General features: G+C 38.0%; 1 protein-coding gene across 3 annotated transcripts in view; it reads right to left on the reverse strand.

Moving 5' to 3' along the window:
- Positions 1–20,554, reverse strand: part of csmd1a (CUB and Sushi multiple domains 1a) — a 286,478-nt gene that overhangs the window by 157,418 nt on the left and 108,506 nt on the right. For all 3 annotated transcript variants that reach the window (XM_049718437.2, XM_049718434.2, XM_049718435.1), the window contains one exon: positions 12,658–12,770. In XM_049718437.2, coding sequence (XP_049574394.1) covers positions 12,658–12,770 — 113 coding nt within the window. The remainder of the gene's footprint in view (positions 1–12,657; positions 12,771–20,554) is intronic.

Below are 20,554 nucleotides of genomic sequence, written 5' to 3' on the forward strand. Positions count from 1 at the left end.
AAATATTCATAAATATTTGAGTAGTAAACCATCACGGTCATTTGAAATGATTCACAACCACTTGTTTTCTTGCTTTCATACTGCACAAAATCTACATAGTAACAATTACAGCAGAACATGTACCAATAAGACCAAATGACCTTATCTACCTGCCACATGTAGTGATCCTCAAAAGATTGAAGAGACCCATTTGAAGACTGTGACTGGTTGACCCATGAAATGAAACCTCAAATGGCTCAAATGACTGATTGGCAACACATGGAAATAATTGAACAATACATCATGATTCTACGCATTTCACAACCCGTATCCTTTAACTGTGTATAAGCATGAAATGGCTGCAGTATGAAATACATCCTAATCGAAATTTTCAGGTATAGCGCAGAGGCGGCTACATCTCATCTAAGTAGACCTCATTAGTGTCCACCAACTCATGAACTTACCTTTCCTCCTACTTCTATACTATGCATTCACTTCCCGAGCTGAGTCATGATTTTGCAAAAAAAAAAAAAGAAAAGAAATGATAATAATAACAACTGCATGACCTGACAGCATGAGGACAGTGAGGTAATATAGTAGGGCTGTTATCTTCAGCCCATTAAGAGTTCCTTGTGAAAATAAAGTACTCGGAGATGGAAGACGGGCAACGCGATGAAAAGTGAGTGCTCGGGGAGGATGGCAAGTTACGACTGCTTCGATAATGGATGTAAAGAACAGCGAGAAAGCTGCAGGTTGACAGCAGTTGACTGCCTTTGCTTCATATCACTCGCCTCTCTCATTATCTGCTATTTATTAGATAATGAGTACAATTAAGCCTTTTTTTCATGGTTGTATTAAGCCTAACCCATAACCCAGACAGCATGTGACATCTGTTTGCTGCAGATGTACGGCCTGATAGTGTAAGAGAGCTTTCACGGGGAAATCGTTTTATATACGTATATATATATATTTTTGTTTTTTGTTTTTTTTGTTATTGCGAACATCTAATAGGCACAGCGGGTGCAAAGGGGGCACAGTGTTAGCTTGCAGCTACAGCAGCAGAAGGCTAGTAAGCTGAAATAAAATGGCTGTTCTTGTCGCCCTCAAGTCCACAAAGTAGTTTTATGATTTGGATTTTACATCACAATGTGTTTGAAAGAGAACAGCTAGGATTTGATTGAAGTACTTGGGTGGAAATGGTCAGAAAATGATTCACTGATGTGGTGAACTGCCATAGTACCGGGCCAACCACTGCTCAGGAAGACTTAATCAATGTCAGATTTTGTTTTCCTTAATTACCGGTTGCCGGTATTAGCAGCCTCTATGACTATCAATACATTTAAATAAGGTTGTTATTGACACAGATACCAGTACCTGGTATCAGTATTTGGACATTCCTAGTATATTTACCCCCCCCCCCCCCCCCACACACACACACACACACACACAAAAAATCTGTTACTTCACTTTAAGTTGTCACATTTCCAGTCTGTCTATTCTGTGAGTTATGTTGGACAGTACGTTTTCCTTGTCAATATTTTCATTTCTCAGGTTTTTTTTTTTTTGGGGGGGGGGGGGAGTATGAAACATTTTGTAACTTTTGCGACTTTTCCGTATGTCCTCTGTGCTTTTTGAATTTGTTAAAGCTTAAATATGTATTTTTCCCCAGTCATTAACATTACTTTAATTTAGAATCAAGCACTTGGGTCCTGAACGTGAAATGCAATGCAATTATGCATGTTCTTTCATAAAAACATCCAACGCCTCTCTCAGGTGAAGAATCATCTCTAAAATGTCAGCCCCATTTGAAGCTAAATACATATTTTATTTTTGTAGACTCCAAAAGGTTATTTGATGTTTTTTTTTTCTTTTTTTTCTTAAATCACATTATTCATGCATTACTGCAAGATGTTTATGCATTCTGAACTGTGCATATATGTTTTCTACACACAAGACTTTTCACATGCAAATCCAATGATTAACATGTGGCAAATAGTCAGAGCACGCCATGTCACATTTTCAGACCACGATTATAATCTGTCTTCATTTACCCTGCTGACAATGTCCTTTTGTTCTTATGTGTTCTTTTTGTATTGCTGCGTAACCTTTACCTCGACTCTCTCCCTCTGTTTCTACTTGTGGCGGTTAGTTGTGTGTGTCTGTGTGAGTGTAGCTTGTCTACAGTGTATATGTCTCAGTGTGCATGACAGTGAGTCCACCTCAGGGAGAAGTATCTGCATGAGTGTGTGAGTGCGTGGGGGGGTGGTCTATATTTAGGCACTTCTCAAACGGAATGCATCTTGGGAAAAGGTACAAGTTCAACCAAGTGAGAATGATTCTTTAAAAAAAACAAGCTTTTCCCCATTTTTTCATTCCTAAAAGTCCCAGGTGATTATTTCGCTCATTAGTAGTAGTTTTCTTCTTGGTCTCCTCTGTGTTCTGTCAAGAAATTGGGTATTTGGAGAAATGCTATTAGATATTTTTTTTAAATATATAATATAACATAAAGTGGGGTTTTCTTCCACCAGGCAGCATGGTGGATGATTTGGTTAAATGGTCAAACTTGCAGTCATAGGTTCTGGGTCTTAAGCGCTACTCAATGTTTATATATTCTCCCTGAGCCTGCATTGTTTTGTTTTGTTTTGTTTTTTGCCCAGTAACAGTTTCTGTCAACAAACACACTGGTGCCTTGAGACGCAAGTTTAATTCATGAAGTGGCCATGCTTGCGACTCAAAACGCTCGTGAAAATGCCATTTATCGCTTCAATTCTCCCCAAAAACTAACTAAAGTTTGTAATGCGGTTTTTAACTAGAAAAATAGCACACCTTAATATTGTAATTTAGTAAAAAGTACAGTAATGACAATCAAATGAAAAGAAATTAAATTTCTGCGTCGTTTGCTTCAGTTCAATGGATATTGCGCTTCTCCTTCTGTTAACTGTTTTGTAATATACTGATAGATATCAGTATTGATTTTTAAATACAAGCAATATTTGGCTGTAGTTGGTAAGATAGTTAAAACACCTCATTGTGTTTATTGTGTTCAGTATTCTACCCCTGCCTTCTACTTTTCTCTGCAAGCCCTCTTCTTGTCTTTCTCTCTCAGCCAGAAAAGTGTTTGGTATTCTCGGATTGTCTGCCCCTCACTCCTTTCCTCGGCACTCTGCTCTGCTGCTCAGCGCCCTCTTTGCTCTTTTTATTTTTTACTCCTCTTCTCCCAAACACCTTTCTTCCTATGCATCATGATGCATTATGTTCGTTCTCACTGCTTCTCCCCCGTCCGTCTTCCTCGTCTTACCTCCCAACCTGCTTTTTGGCACCCTCAATTTCCATTTAAAGAAAACATTCAGCAGCATTCAGCCCAGCTAATGTGTTGTAGCCTGCATCCTTCCAATGACTGGTTGTTATTCTATGGTGCAAGTCACACATGGCCATCTCATATACATGTGCACGTGCCTTATTATGCATTGCATGCATTTAATTTTCCGCTTCATCTGCTCCAAGTGAAGCATTCACTTGACACTATACAAAGTCATAATCATATGAAAACATACATGTACCTTCTTGCTCAGTGGAGAGCATTACACGCAGATTAACTTTAATTCAGAAATGCATGATCGGAATTTCTCACGATGCAAAGGAAATGAAAGTGCTCAGTGTGGTGTCGTTTTGTTGTTGTTAGTAAATAGTGAAAGTAATGTGATCAATGAATGGGGGTTTATTTTTTAAAATGTGACTTCGCACTTTGGGTACAATCTTATTTTGGAAGTGTTTGCAAAATATATAAATGAATAAACAAGTGGCCAAATGTTTAATGATGAAATAATCATTTTAGGAATAATGCAATAGGCACAGTTGATTAAGCTTTCACTCTGAACATAGTATAAAATGTTCAGCTCTGTTGTCTTTCATTGCTGGATAGCCCTCTATTAGCTCTTGACTAAGACCTGGCACAAGGGAATAAGCTCAATTTGAAATTTGCCAAGGGAGGGATGCCCATGATGTCAGATTGAAAATAGATACTTTTTGTAAGCAAGCAGTAGCCTGAACTTGATAATAAGACTCTTACGTTAAAGGGGAGTTATGTGTTAAAGATTTAAAGTGTGAGACAGAGCCAAAGTTAGTGAGTGAGAGCCAAAAGAAAAACAACAAAGCAAGCACAGGGAAGCGGAAAGGAACGCAGCTTAAATGGTGGAAAGCAAACTTTGCTTCACCGAGATGCCCACACTGATTTGATAAACTTTGCTTATCAGACAGAGAAACATTAAGAATAAAATGGTCACAGAGATATGAAAATGCTTATCAGTGCCCTCCAATTTCCACGGAGGCCATTTGTAGTCGACTCAAACAAATGGACAGAATAATAACTAGGGAACAAACACTAGAAAATACATTTGCTCGTTCGACTGTAAACGCAGGGATCAGCAAGTGATGGCCATTTCATAAATAAATAAATAACTGAAATTATTTTGTTTTTTGTTTAAACATACTCCAAAACGCCGGTCTACAGTCATTAGATGTTTTTCACTAAAGAGGTAAAGGAAGGGGATCCCCAAAACGGGCAAAAATCCAAAATATGAAAAACATTTAAGAAAGAAAAAATGTCTGCAGAAATGCAAATCCTCGGGTGCCACACGGCAAATAAGCAGCACTCGACTGTCGTTTTGATAATAAAATTATAATATCACCATTCACCCTTAGATGGCAGACATGTCTCGTGCTCACAGCGTTATGTGGATTTGGAATGATATGCAGGACAATGATATTAAATTTCCGGTGATTTTTGGGGGCAAAAAAATGTACAAAGCGAGTTGTTACATTCAATGTAGGTTCCTTGTTTAGTCGTTTAATGGTAGTTTTTACGCACTAAAACATGCCTTTTCGCTATTTGTCCTTTGACCTAACGTATGAGCCATCCAGCGTGGGGGTCTGTGTGACTTTGAAAATACTCTTTCCGGAAGAATATAGCACAGGGAAATCAATATTAAGACAGCATCTGTAGCTTGACATAATCCCCTTCATGCATCATCAACTTAAGTGTTTAACGACAAGTACGGCATTCCACTCATCTGAGTGGGGGACTTAAGGTTCAGTGCTCCTTTTAAAGTAGGGCCAGCGGCATCACAAGGCGAAATCGAGGCCTGCCTGGGGTTTGGAATCAATGAACCAACCTTGAACCCAATCGCCAGGCCATGAATGAGGCATTATCTGTTTCCTAAATGAACAGTTATATCTTCTCTTTTTCTCACTTAGAATTCCTCAACGGAGGGCTAACACGCTTCATTGTTAATAGCTATAAGAAATTGATGTCATCTGACTTAATCGATGGCTGTGTGATTGTTGCCTTTCTATGAATGTCACACAAACAACAGAATAAATTAATTTACAGTTAATAAGCTTCCCTATGTTCAACACAAGATGTGGAGCTCCCTTTTGATATTCAGCACAGTGCTATAAATAAATCATGTGGTACCGCTACGCTTTGTGAGAATCTTAGAAGGGTAATTGGACCAATTAATGTTTTACACTGAATGAATTTGATTTCCTTCTCAGAAGAGTTGATCGCTTAAGGTGTATTTGGAGGAGGTGCTCTGGAAATGCAAAATTCTTTGGCGATTGGAAAAAAATGTGTTAATAATAAATTCAAGAAGTTATGCATTATACACTACGAATAAGGTTCTATGTAAGTATTTATTTGTATATAGTAGCTGCTTGTTGACAGCAGTGAATGAGTTTGAAAAAAAGATGGCCAATCATCAGAGACGTCAGCCTATCGTCATCATCTATTATGAAATATATCATGATTGATGTAAAAGACCACCAGTCATATCTACACTTGTCGAACGGGTCACCTCATATAAAGCAGAGCACCTAAATGCACTCGGTCCAAGGAAGTTGCCCACTGCCACTGGTGTGTTATTGTGATGGATTAAATGCAGAATTTACAGTGCATATGGGATGCATGTAAATAACAAGAAAACAGTCCTGACACAAAGTATAAATGAGTTAATGATATCAACTTTGGAAATAAACTTTTCCTCTCTTCCATAAAAACAGCACTTGTGTACGAGTGAGATAAACAGACATGGAGAAAGAGGGTAAGAGAGATAGACTCAAACTGGCGGTCACCTTTGGCCTCACACAGCCACACACATACCATGTGCATACATCCAAACACACGCACATAAACACACACAGTTGGACGGTTGACATTGCAGCTTTGATCGATGAAACTGACAACTGCTGGCGCCAAAAAACAACACTTATGTGACACGCCCACCTTCCCCGCACCCCAGCTCCCCATGCAGGGCATCCTACAGTGTCGCAGTCGATATGGTTTAGTGCCGCAACTATCCACTGGCACAGCCAGATATAGACACACACAGTTCGACAAATATGCGACGTGATCTGATCATCAAAGTTGTCAAATCCCTTTGTACTTTTCCCCCTCAGCTTTAACGATCTGTTTGCGCCAAGAAACGCCCCCTGCTGACTCCCCTGGCTTGCAAAACACTTCTAGACTTAGTGTCCAGCATACTTACATGCATACAGCAAAAGCAGCAACCAAGTTGGGTGTGTTTATTTAACACTAACACTCACATCTAACACTGGATTTATGGTTCAACTGATTTTTTTTCTGCCAGCCGTTCAGATATGCATCACGATAGCATAAGGCAGGTGATATTTTTAGCGGGTATACGGTCCCCTCTAGTGACTATTTTTTTAAATAAAGCCACGAGTGATAATGCCATCAATGGTCTTCATGTTAGCAACACTCTTATTTCCTGCACAGAAGAAGGATTAGGGGGATTTGCCCTGATAATGATTTGGGAGTCCCAACTCGAAATAGCACACTGCTGGAGCTTGGACTCAAAATGTCAACACACGAAAAAATAGGGAAAAAATAGGTACACCCGAGACATTTTTTTTTTTTAATGTTCATTAATTAGTGATGTAATACAGTAGTGCAGCAAGTTTAATTTGTCACTTGACCACATACAAGATTCAAAACAATAGTCTTGGGAGCGGCATGCCTTATTGGTAGTGGGGTCATCTACCAACCCAGAGCTGTTATGGATTATTGATAGCCTTTGAATTCGGAAATGAATTCGAATTCGGAAACTCTTATACGTGATAATACTGTGTGTGTATGTTCAACAGTCATTCCAGTTTCTCCCATGGCCCCTTCAAAAAAAATTGTATGACCCCCTCCTCCCCTGACGAAGAGATTTTCCGAAACATAAAAATGGCCAAGGGACAATACACCCTGGACTGCTCACCAGTCAATCAGCGGGCACATGGGTAGCCAAGCAACCATTCACTTCCGATCACATTTATCCTATCACTAAATGGGTACCTATGGCTATGGAAAACAAAATAAAAGGATGATGATTAAAAAAAGAACAAAAATGCAATCGCTAGAACCAAGACAGTCTCGAGAGAGGCATACTGGGTATAACTTATCTGGACAAACAGAACATAAAAATGGAATTAAGAAAACATAGAGATAATAGCACCGATGGGAACACTCATTGCCATCTCCACATAATGTGAAATCGTATTTAGTTTGCAGCATCCCAGTTGGAGCAGGTACAGTAATCCTTTCCACTTGATGTAATCTGGTAGGTACTGCTATTTTGGTTTATAATGTTCAAATGGGCTCAGATCGATTCTTTAAAGAAACTCCAAAGTGAATTCAACGCTTTGTTTTTAACACACAACCACAAACCTTGAACTGCACATTTCAAATGGCTCTACCTTGTTGGAATGTGTGCCTTAGAGTTTCACTCACATTTGAATGGGACTGCATTCTCACCCACTCGCATGCATCAAAACACCGATCATATGATGTTTACAGGCAACCACTTGAAAGCGTTAATATCATATTTGTACAGATGACCACTTGCATCACTGCACGCCCTCCCTCCGGTATTCCCTCAACAAGCTAATCAAGAACAACTCCAAATGAATTTATTTTCCCTCACACAGATGGAGGCTGTGCTGCTGCTGACAAATCTACAAGCTTAATAATTCTCCTGCCTAATGAAGGTTGTCGCCATTGCAAATCGTTGAAAGCTTGACATAGAAAAGTAGCACCGGTACTTGAAGAATGTTTGGAAGGAGTCAAGGCAATAATTGCGTCACTTTTAGAATTTGTGTGTAAGAATGTCAATTTTGGGATCATTTTGCCTCTTTTTTTGGTCTAAGTCACTAAAATGTCTGCAACAATTGGATTTGCACAAGAGGCAAAAAAAAAAAAGCATCACACTTTTCATTTTTTAGTAGATATTGGACTTTTTTTTTGATTGACAGTGCTGTCATTATAAATAGAAAGCTCATGTTAAGGTCAAACCACCTTTGGCAGGCTCAAAAGAGGAGAACAGTCAGCAACTGAAATGTCACAAGAAGAACACACAAGTGACAGTCAAATTAGAGTATTAGGAATTCAAGTCATGGCTAAATATTTTGCCACGTAATAAAATTAGGAACTTGAATCACTTTGAATCAACTTTCAATGTAAACTGAACTGGTTTTAAGTTGCTTGACTAATGTTATAAAGTGAGCAATATTTAGATTATTAATTGATTTTAGTTTCTCCTTAACCAACCAAACCCAAAGAAACGTGTGCAATGAAAGAAACAAAGAAATATTGATACTGACAGAAATCACAGTTAGGTGATGTTTGGGATTCATGACAACAATGTGACTTCGGCAATAGCAGATAGCATGTTTAAATATTAAAATATTAATAATTGATGCTGTGAGGAACGGCAAACCAGAGACTATACCTCGAATAAAATAAGGTTGTATCATGTGACACTATTACCAAATATCTTCTTTAGAAAATCTAAATCAGGCTCTATTTTTAAATATAACATCCCATGCATTGTCCATAGTTGCCAAAATATACATTAAAGTCGTGCAAACGTTGGACATTGATTGCTGCACTTTGAGACTGGCGAAGATGAAAGTCTCAAAAAAATAAAGGCATTACCAACAAAACAACTTGGCTGGAGTCTTCAGGAAAAAAAAAACTACAAAGCTTGTCTTGTGTGTAACAAGCATGTCAAAAGACCCAAATTCCCACAGCAAGAAACTACGATCCGTCTGCATTGAGAAATCATGACTGCAAGAGTTGCCGGTTGATGGCGCAAAGCTGTACATCAAGACGGCCTCATTTGGAAGCTGTTCCGAGTGGGTGTTTATGAGGCCAGACTCAGGAAACAAAGTGAATACTGTAACGAGTAATTGGGGAGAAATAAAAACACACCCGAGACTAACGTAAACAGTTTCCATAGTTTTTAGTATTTTTTTAGTTTTATAAGCATTTGTAAACACTTATTAATTGATCATCAGCAAAAAAAAAAAAAAAAAAAGGGGGGGGGGGGTACTGTACTGTACTGGACCTGTACCAGTGGAACAAGTGTCTCTGACGTGCTTTTCTTCCATCCTCTCTTTGTTTCCCCTCCGTAGAATTTCCAAAGCGAATCCTAAGTCATCTTCATCAGTCATTCGTGTTTGCATGCACCGTATGGATGTTTGTGGAATATGTTGCAGCATATCTGTGTGTAAATGTGTTTCATGACTAAAGCCCCTTTAATGGGCTTCCAAGTCGTGGTGCGTTCAGGTCCCTCAACAGGAGGGAAAAAATGAGCAACAAATGGAAGGAATCAAACAAAATCTACATGTAGCTTAAAGAAAGATGAATAGAAGGTAGATGAGATGAAAATAAAACAAAAAATAAAATAGATAAGAAAATAAAGAGCTTTTTATCTTTATGCCAGTGATGACCCCACCAAGAATTGCACCTCCTACAAAAGTATTGACAATTTGTACTTCCTGTAATAATCTTGACTAATTCAAGCAGCTTTGTTCGAATGTAAAATGAGAAAATGTCCTTTATGGAGACGCTCAATTAAATCATATTTGCCCATTCAAACAGCCAGGCCAATTAGACATTATTTTAGAATGATATATTAATATCCTTCCTCGTGTAGTTGAACAATAAGTTGTGACTCACCATGGTTTAGCACATCTGCCTTACAATTCTAATATTTGCTCTGGCCCTTCATTTTCTATGTTCTCACGATAGCAGACTCGTGGGAATTTCCATTTTTGTTGGCTTCCATGAAGTGTGAACGGTTGTTTGTCTGGCAACCAGTTCAGGGTGTACCTTGCCTTTCTCCCAAAAGTCAGCTGGAACAGGCTCCAAAGAGGACAAGCGGGATAGAAAATGTGATAATATGTGACCCATTTAAAACTATTTTGGTCCATTTGGGATTCTGCAGAAATTTGTCCTGTGTGAAAACAGCTTTTAAATTACCAGCAGCACAAATAATGTTGCAAGTTCCACAATATTTCCTCAGTGTGGGACGGTCCTGGAGCTGCCTTTGCACTTTTACATTGCAGCATTTAACAAATGTTCAGGGGAAGTTCTGGCACTGGTTCTTGTTGTTAAAGGACAATTTGAAACTCATTTGAAACCAGGCAATGTTTTACTAAAAACACGAAATGCAACATATATGAAGTTACAAATGAGCATTATCTTATTACATTCATTCAGTTTTAATTATCTGAGTGTTTTATTTGAAAAGAGATGATGAGCTAAGGGAGGAGAAGATTGCGTGCGACACAAATCCCCATCGGATCTTTACATCATTACATCAAGATACAAAATTGCTGTTACTATTAGGTTTGATGTTGATGATGATGGTGATGATGATGTTGAGAGCATTTCCCCCTTCTGATCTATAAATATTAAGTGTTCTCCCTCATGTCTGATTACAGACAGATACAATCCCATCCGTGCGTCTTCATGCTCCCCTCATGTTCCCAGTGATCTCACTTCTCATTTTAAATGTCTCTATTCACACCTCTCTCCTGCTGCTCTCCTCTGGCTTTGGGGCCAAATTAATTGATGATTATCTTGACTTTGCTGGGCTGGTTTGCAAACTTGGCTTTTTATCAGTGAGGGATTGCTTTCCATTACTTAAGGCTTCGTTTAGCGCACTCATCCTTAAACTGTACCCCCCCCCCCTGCAGACTATGTTCCTCTTCGAGACTTCATCTATTAGCAGTGTGTGAACACCGCTAATTCAGTTTGGTCTCCTTCCATAAAATCATAGTCGTGTTTAACTTTTGTCGAAACTAGAAAGGCACTCAGTTGAGGCGCAAATGGTGGCTAGAATATCAATGCAAAAAAAATAAAAAATCCTGGAAAAGAAGTTTAAAACTAATATTTTATTCACAGTGTTAAATATAGTATAAAAGTTACTTTGATTCTTGTACTCAAGTAACTTTTTGAATATATTGTACTTATTAGACTAGTTTTAGTGCAACAGGTAGGTTTACTTGAGTATTTTGATAAAGAAAACTCTACTTTCACTGTGTTACATGGAACTGCTTTGCACTCATTTGCTTGCGCAATCTATTTTGGTTTGCAACCTAACGTCTCACATGATGTTGAAGCACACGGAATCTGCACCGCCCCACTCGGATACAAAGATTTCAAAGCGAGTCATCAATGTAAAAATATGATCTAATTATACCTTAGAGACGAACTCCAGATTTAGGAAAATCTAATATGTCATGCTCATCAGTGTCGACCTGCATATACGGTCATACTGCATATATGGTTATTTAAGGTGTCTTTGATATTTGGAGCTCATTATTAATAGATGGACTCCTGCTCTACAAGCATGTGTCTATGTCTGTGTACATGCATTTGTAAGTGCCCCCAAAAGGTCAGACCCAGGCTTTGCGTGCCAACAGGTACAATCAATATCAAACAGTGTTGCTGCTTGCATAGAGAAGGGGGTCAACGCACAACAAGCACCGGCACTAACCGATGCACACCTTAGTGCATAAGTAAACGACAAGATAGCCTCACATTTACACAGTGTAAACATTCACGCCAACTCCAACTGATACTGGGTAGACCAAGACAGCAGCGACGATATGCGAGTCGCCTACACACCATCATTAACACGGACAGCTTTTCTCATAAATCACAACCGAGGCTCATTTGAATCCACCGCCCAGGAAAAATATAGCCCAGTCAACACGAGATGTTGCCCATTGATTTGTCTGTTTCGAGGACTGACAAACGCTATAGTTAATGTAGGTCTCACTTTTTTTTTTATTTGCTGGAGGATTGCAAAATGACATTTTTTTTATATAATAAATACAGTACATATTAGCATACCCTGCCATACTGGCTCATTATCATTGTCCTACCATATCATGTCATGTTTACTGCTTGTTGTGTTTCTACCTCATAATATGAGACAGTTCCCAGTTCACAAATAGATAAGAACTTCAAGGTAACATTATTGCTTTCATCTACTGTTGTTATAGTATTATTGGTCTCCGTTGTTTTTGCTCTGTTCTGTTTTCTCTTTGTCATTCTCCTCTCGAACCGCGTTCTGTCTGACTGCATAGGCAATAAACAACCACAGAAATAAAATGCTTATTGGGAATTTAGCCTTGGCATCATTATCCCCATAAAAAAATTTTGTATTTCCCGTATGCTATTATTATATTGTGCATCTGTACCTGTTGTAGCCATGTTTACTATGGTATCAACTATAGGTGACACTTGGTTGCCTTTTACGATAATCGGGAAAAAAAATGCAATCCAATTGGAGTAATTTCAACACACGTGAAACGTGATCTTACCTTCGTAGACAGCTTTGAAGCCCTGTGCACTGACGGCGAAATCAGTGGTAAACCACAAGGCCAATATAGATCCGGTGCTGACGATAGGAGAAGGCAGCATGAACCCAGACAACCTAAGAAACACAGAGTAAAATGTATATTAAAAAAATAGTTTCAACACAGCAGGGTTACCCCAGAAAACAATTTGCAATTTATGAGCTAGATGAAAGTAGGACATTGTGAGAATTTATATAAATATTGCTTATTGACATTTAATTTTATGTTGAGTGTGAGAAATGAACAATATTGTCAGTGTCATCAAGTAAATGAATATAATTAATTAATGATAAACATGTTGTTTGAGCATGTTTTTATTTCTAAGTGAGCAGCAGACTATTAGCTCTTCTCATTAACCAGTGCCCAAGATGTAGCTTTCCATTCCAAAAACATTTAGTGGCCCATGGTGTAAACTATTTGGGCTATGTCTGTTCAGCAACTGTGCTTACAACCCACAGACGTGCTGGTTAAGTATGCTGTGACCTTTTGTCCTCTGTTCACCAACTTTTTGGCTTAGTCTTCCTGTTGTTTCCTTTGAAAAACCAAACACTAAAATCTATTATCCACCCCTAAGATGCACAGAATTAAACAGTAATTAAATGGGTTTACATTTAACATTGAATGCACTGTTTAATGATGCTACAAATTCAATCTCTGATACAAAAATATGAGTTTTAGTCTGTAATGGAATCTGTAATGGCCTTTTTAAGATTAATTAAGAGGTGACGACTGAATGATTGTGGGAGCAGAACGGCAATGATGCAGAGATAAGAAACAACAGAACTGAGAGGGCTGACTAAAACTGACTGCCTGGATAATAAAGTAAAATGACTATAGTCAATGAAAAATGTTTTATTATGGTAATCTAAAATCAAACTGTCATACAATTTTTGTGTCATATGTTTCCATTGAATCACACCATTCAAATGTAATAGCAAGGTTAGATATCAAAAGCAAATCAAATGAATGTACATAGGAACCACATTGAAGCTGAAGTGAAATGCCCTTGTTGGAATTTTACTAATCACCAGATAAATAATTGCAAACTGTCTGCATTCACTTGCCACTGTATTGAGCACACTTCCTTTGCAGAGCAGTGCAAAATTGCTGTCATAAGAAAACAAATAATTCTCAGTTGTTGATGAATATTATATCTATCCGGTCATATGGTTGTACGGTTTCCCTATAACCATATTCTGTGCTTTGAAAAAAAAAAAAAAAAAAAAAAAAAAACTATATAGCTAGCTAGTAGATAGAGCTGCATACGCGCGCACCTGCAAATCTGACAAACCCTAACCAAATATGGAGCACTTCACGTATTGATTGGCAGTAAATTGCAATCATTGCTACTATTCCACTGAGTAGTAACTGCATGACTGACATTCAAGTCACAATTGACTGACATTGGTTTCCCTTTTAAAGATGAGGAGCGCAACCATTTAAAAAAGGGGGTGAATAAGCCTGCTAATTAGAAATGTATTATAAAGCTGCAGTTGAAGTGATTCTGACTGAATAGTCCAAAATGGCCATGTGAACCTAAATAAGCCTACAAGAATACATTTGATCTTTCACGCAAGCAGATTGATTTATGCTTGTGTTAAAGTCACCAAGCAAAACACTGACAACATTGCATTGCATTAAATTAGATTTACTGTAAAAGTTGAAAAGATTATAATGAATATAAAAAAATCCCCCCAAATATATGAATCGAGCAAATTAATTACTGACAAGCCATGTAGAAAATGGATGACTAGATGATATTTTTTTTTTTACATGCTTTAAAAGAGACTCTAGCACACACACGCACGCACACAATGAAGCCTCTCTCCTAAGCAGTGTATATTATTGCGAGCCAAAAAGTTTTCACTATCTCACAAGGTCTGCACAAGTTAAGCTTCATGGCTGACTTTGACAAAGAGTAGTGTTTCTCCTTGAACCTAATCTACATTAAAATGAAGGCTTTGTAGCAAAAGGTGAAAGGTGAAAACTGAGCCGGCTGAGAGCGTAAAGCATAAACTCAGCCAATATGTCTGTTTGTTTACAAACTATGAGTAAGGCTTTTTTCATTGATGAGGAAGAAGCAGAAATGTTTAATGTCTCTTCATTTTAAGAAATGACAAAGTGCAATAGAAATACAGTTGTATGTTTCAATGAAAGAGAACTTTTTGCTGTAAAATGAAAAAAATCCCGAATCAGAAAAATTTGAAGAGCAATAAGAAAAACACATACCATTACACGTATAGTAATATAAATGCTACGCAATGGAATAAAATCTGTGACCATACTGACATCAGACACTCTGAATTGATTTGGTCTACAAAGAGTTGGTCAAGGATGATAAAGACAACCAATGAAAAAGAACATACTGGGGACAATAAGAACAATCGATGTCATCAATCCAAAAGTAACATAAAGGTCTATGGAAAAAAAAGAAAAAAAAGAACAGTGGAAAAAAAAGAATGATTTGGCCTCAAAGCAAGGACAAAAGGGACAGAAAGTAAGTAATGGAGCTTGTGGGAAAGCAACAAACAAAAAGACAAATGGAAAGCGAGTTAAGAGAGGAAACTGGGGGGGAAATGTGCAAAGGACAGGACCAAGGGGAGTGAAGTATGTGATGGGACTGGACAGACACAAAGTCTTGCATCATTTTCTTCAAGGGGATAGTTTTTTTTTGCAGTCAGTTTTCCTAAAACGGAACCATTTCTTGATCAATTCATGCAATACTTTAAAGCTTTAATAAGTAATGAAGGGAAATGTCAAGCAATTGTGTCGTTCCTTAAAGCCGTGCTTTGTCCGGTCCCTCACCTAAAATCTGTTTGCTATGGCTGAGCCTGCCAAGGGCATAAAGCAACAAACAACTTTTATATCCTTGGGACGCACAAAGCCCTCCACCACGATAAGGTGAGAGGCAGAAGAAATCATGTGTGATGTTTTGCACAAACACAAGCACAATTTAACATTACATCTGGATTTAACAAGAACAAGAGAGCTTACTCTGCGGGATTCGACATTCATCTTAATTAAACTAATTAACACAATTATTTAAAATGCTGTCAACCTAGTGAAAGTTGATTGCACTATTCAAGTAGATCCTTTGTATGCTTTACAAAGTTATTGTAAGCTTTTATTTAAGTACTAAATTATTGCCACTTAATGCTTAATTACTGCTAAAGAGTCATGCCTTCAGAGAACAGGAGAAATACTCCCCTACCATTTAGACGTAGTTATTTTTAACACTACACTAAATACAAGAAAAAAAAGGCACACAAAGAACAAGAATATAACATCACGGGAATTTATGTAATTTCACATTTTTGGTGTGTATATGGACTAAATGGGACTGGGCTTTCTTCAATTGGTACATGATGAATTCTTTTGGAGTGGCTAATATTCTGTGAGCTTTTATTTCTTTTCACGATCGAAAGGAAAACTCAAGATTGCTTGTTTTCTATTAGATAAAAACATGAGAAAATTGCTATCCAACCCAAATATGTATTTAATGCAGATGAAGGAATAAGTCCCCTGCTCTGGGATAAGTCAGAGCAATGAAATGCGTCTTGAGTGCTGGCCAAAACACACGCACACACACAACTGTCACTCAGGTAATGAGCAGTAATCGCCTGTACAGTACAGATGGGCCATCTTGGCCGTGCCATTTCTCTCTGCCTCACCTTCTTAGTTTGTTGCACTGCACACTTCCTTATAATCAGGACAAACCATTGATCCTACACTGCTATGTCACATCTATTGAAAAGTAAGTGGGCTTGCTGTAAAATATGGGACAGATGATATCGTCGGTCAGCTGTCCAGTCAGTCATCCAGTTCATGCGATGAGACAGCCACTTCGTGAGAGCAAGCTTTAAAGTCAGATGACCAATCACTCAGCTTGCCTGTGTGCTTTTTGTTGCGGCATCCATCTGTCTTGACTGCCTATCTGAATCTTTTCGTCCATCCCCAACTCTGCCTACTGGTCCATAATATTGACGAATTCTCTCACGTTACTTTTACACATGTAAATTAATTCGGCCACTTATTTATTGATATGTTATTAATTTTTGGAGACTGTTGTTGAAAATGTGCAAAGACTGGGAACTGTAGTCTTCAAATGTTACGATTAACTGTTTATGTCATTTCTGTTTTCCTTTGTTTTTGGCTATGGTTAAAACGGTGCCTCGTGACACACTTTAGAAACCAGCATGAGCCGCATCTGCTGTTATTTGGCGCAACTGTGACATGCAAGTAGCTAGCGGGCTATAACTACATAACTTTGGATAGTCTGCAGGCATGGCCACTTTAGAGCGCCTCGTTGTTGGCCATGAGTGCACACATGTCACAGAGAAGAAACAGAGGAGCAAGGGGTAGTCTGACGTGACAACCAACTTCAGGACAGAGGCTTCACAGTGACATCGGTGCTTTAGAGCACCTCATTGTTGCGGGCGTGGAAAAGCACTGCAATGACCCGACGGGATACATTGCAGCCAGGCTCTGAGCTGATATATTTTCTGGCCTCAAACATTTATCTGGGGGCAGAAGAAAGGTTAGAAATGTTTTTCTCTCTCTTTCAGGATATAGTAAAGGTATTTGACTTCTTCCAAATATGCGAAAACAGTGTGAGGATGGCCTGTTCCGGTTTTCAGATATAGGAAAGAAATTTTGGCACAGATATTTTAGCACAGTCTAATTATGTATACAAATGAGTTATTTCCCAGAATTTAAATACCACAGATGCTCTGTAGCATCGCGTATATTGAAAAAAATAAAATAAAAATGCGGAAAACGCTGTTTAAGCAGTGTGCGGTTTTCTGGTGAACAAATTGACAGTTGAGTGTGTGATTCGAAATAGACTTTCCCATTTTGGAATCAATGGTGCTTTAACAGTTGAGCGAGAATAAGTGAGTCGTGGAGTTCAAACACCTTGACACACAAACACACGCACACACACAGATGCACACACAGAAAGACGTAAGTGCAGCACCAACATGGCCACTGGCAAGCCGTCACCTTTCCACACGATCATCGATTGCAAGTGCATTCAGAAAACCACTGAGAAGAAAACTGCAGTCCATGTGACAAATGCGCTTATAGAAAGGTGAGATGATAAAGCAAACATACAATATTTAACACATATTGAATTTAGGATGATATCAGAACTATCCGATTAGAATCTTTCATTCTCTTCAGTCATGATATTTAATAGCACTGAAGTCAGGAAGAACTAATGACACAAGCACACGCAAAAATTCATCATTCTCAGTTGATCTATTTTCAATATCAACATCTCTGAGTTACAAACCTGACTCGGCAAAACTACTGTTAAGATGTTCCACAATTTCCTATGACGGCTATACATTAAATGACAAATGTCTCTTCTCAATGACACCTCTTAATGCCAGAAAGTAAAATTTGGTGAGTCGTAAAAAATAAAAACTCAAAAAAAGCACTGAACAAATAGTTGCAATTTGTGCTTTCGTGCCAAGAGCACTTGCAGAGTAGAAATATGTCCCTCGGGCGAATGTCTTTGCTTTAACGTGTCATTCTAAAAATGTGGTCCATTTTTAAGGTCTGTCTGGGGCAACTAGCAGTTTTATCAGTGACACCACACAAAGTGAATGGATGGACAGAATGTGCTTGTTGGAGACAAATGACTTAGATAGATTCAATGGGGGGGAAAAGATGAAAAAAAAATAAAAGGCAGTCTGTAAATAGTGAAAAAACAAACACTGAAGCACTATATAAGCAAATTAAGAAGTGAACTAGATGATATTGGAGATGAAGAAGTTCAACTGGCGGAGATTCACGAACAAACTTTTAATCTGGATACAGGATGTTATAAATCCTTGGCAAAGCTACTGTTCATTTTGGGATATTTTAAGACCAGCTGGGCAAGACACATAAATGAGTGTCTGAGGCAGTGAATAAACGCGGTGCAATCCTCCTTTTTATCATTACTGAACACAAAACTTATGTTACTAGGACAAGGGAGGTATATGATTGTTAGGGATTGGTTTAATTTGTGTTCCAATAACTGAGGTTGCAAAATGGTCAACACTACTTTGCCGCAACCAGCAGGGGCGTTGTTAATTTAGAAAAGAATCAACAGAAGTTGAGCTACTTTTAAACTATGGCACAACTGCCCCAAGGAAACATTATACTTGCCAATAAAGAAATAATTTTATAATCAAATTGTACGTCATTTTTATAGATGATTTTAATTTCAGCTGCAGACTACACATGAGACTTTTGAACGTAGACTACAAAGAGTTGGCTAGGCTAGCCCGAAGCCAACCTCAATTTGAATTTTATAACAAAGGTATTTCAAATGTTTTAACGTGTTATTCCAAGAAAAATTATACCTATTTTTCCTTGGGTGATTATGTAAGTGAGCTAGATAACAGAGGGAGTGGGAAAAGTACACCAGATCACAGATCAGCATTGTAGCTCCGCTTCAAGGTTGGAATGAGTTAAGTGCCGTACACTCTTGACGTTTATGAAAGGTATAGAACTGTGCCATCCCCCAGTGTCCTTAACAAACACAGCAGCGCAAATCGTGTGTCAAGAGCTTGTTCAGCAGGTGTTAAATGTTTAATACGGTTGAGCTCATGTCTGACTTGCTGCTTTTCCCATGCAAATTCCCCGAAGTTTGATGCCAATAAATAATATGAAGGTCTACAAAACAGATTACAGTTTCAATTAAATTCGTTCATTGGTTGAGTGCTTCATGTTTGGAATTCACTTTGAATGTATGTCCTTGTCTTTTAATTCACACCTCAACAACGAGGGAAAATGATGCTGCTTCCTGACGCAGTATTATATCAATTGTATTTTATGATTGTAACAACTGTTTTTAAATGCCTTCCAAATTATTTCTTTAACACTTCAACAAAATTATTTATATTTTCTCTGTTTAGCTTGTCTAGGTTCAGCCTCACTTAACATATTTAAATCATGTTAATTGACTGATGCAGGGTGCCAAATAAGAATTAAACCTCTGTAGGTATGTTTTACTCAACAGCCAGGTGAAACAATACAAATTTCTTTACTGACTGTTCTTGAGTATAATGACTTGAAAATTACATTTAAGGACAATATATTAATTTAACTTGTCAAATATATTTAGTTTCATTCAAAAACTCAAAACAAGAATCAAACATAAAAAGTGTGTTCCAGATATAGACTGTGGCTTGTGCTTGTTTTTCTCTGACACTATTTTTAAGGTATATTTATTGAGAACAAAGCCCAAGTTTGCTTTGATATTTCTTGTCAAAAGACAAATCTTGTGGTTTTGTAAGATCAAAATCAAAGATGAGTATCCACATATTCAACGTCATCTCTAACGGACGAGGTTTCATCACACATTTTAGGAGGAAACGTGTGTGTCGCAACAGAATCTCACACACACAGACACACCCTATCAATCAAGTATGTGAAGGTAAAGTTTAAGTAAACATAGCCTGCATTCATTTTTTAATTTTTTTTCACACATTGCAGATATAGAAGCACATTTCTTCACAAACATTGAACCTTCATTTCCCTTCTGTCCATTATCCTAATTATTCGCTCTATCTTTTTTTTCACACAATGTAGATATAGAAACACAATTCTTCACAAACATTGAACCTTCATTTCACTTGTGTCCATTATCCTAGTTATTCGCTCTATCTGAGCGAAAGAAACATCCATCAAAGTGCTGATAGATAAACAACCTTCACACAAGTATGCACACAACTATAATTGTCGAACACATTGTTAAATGCGTCAAACCTTGACCAAGAAATAAAATCTACAGGGACCCAGCCCGATGCAGCTGTCAAACTGGCAAGCTTCGATTGTAATCAAAGAAAACTGCAATGTTAACCATGTG

This window comes from Syngnathus scovelli, chromosome 4, assembly GCF_024217435.2.
Source record: "Syngnathus scovelli strain Florida chromosome 4, RoL_Ssco_1.2, whole genome shotgun sequence".
In the NCBI taxonomy this organism is placed as follows: Eukaryota; Metazoa; Chordata; class Actinopteri; order Syngnathiformes; family Syngnathidae; genus Syngnathus; species Syngnathus scovelli.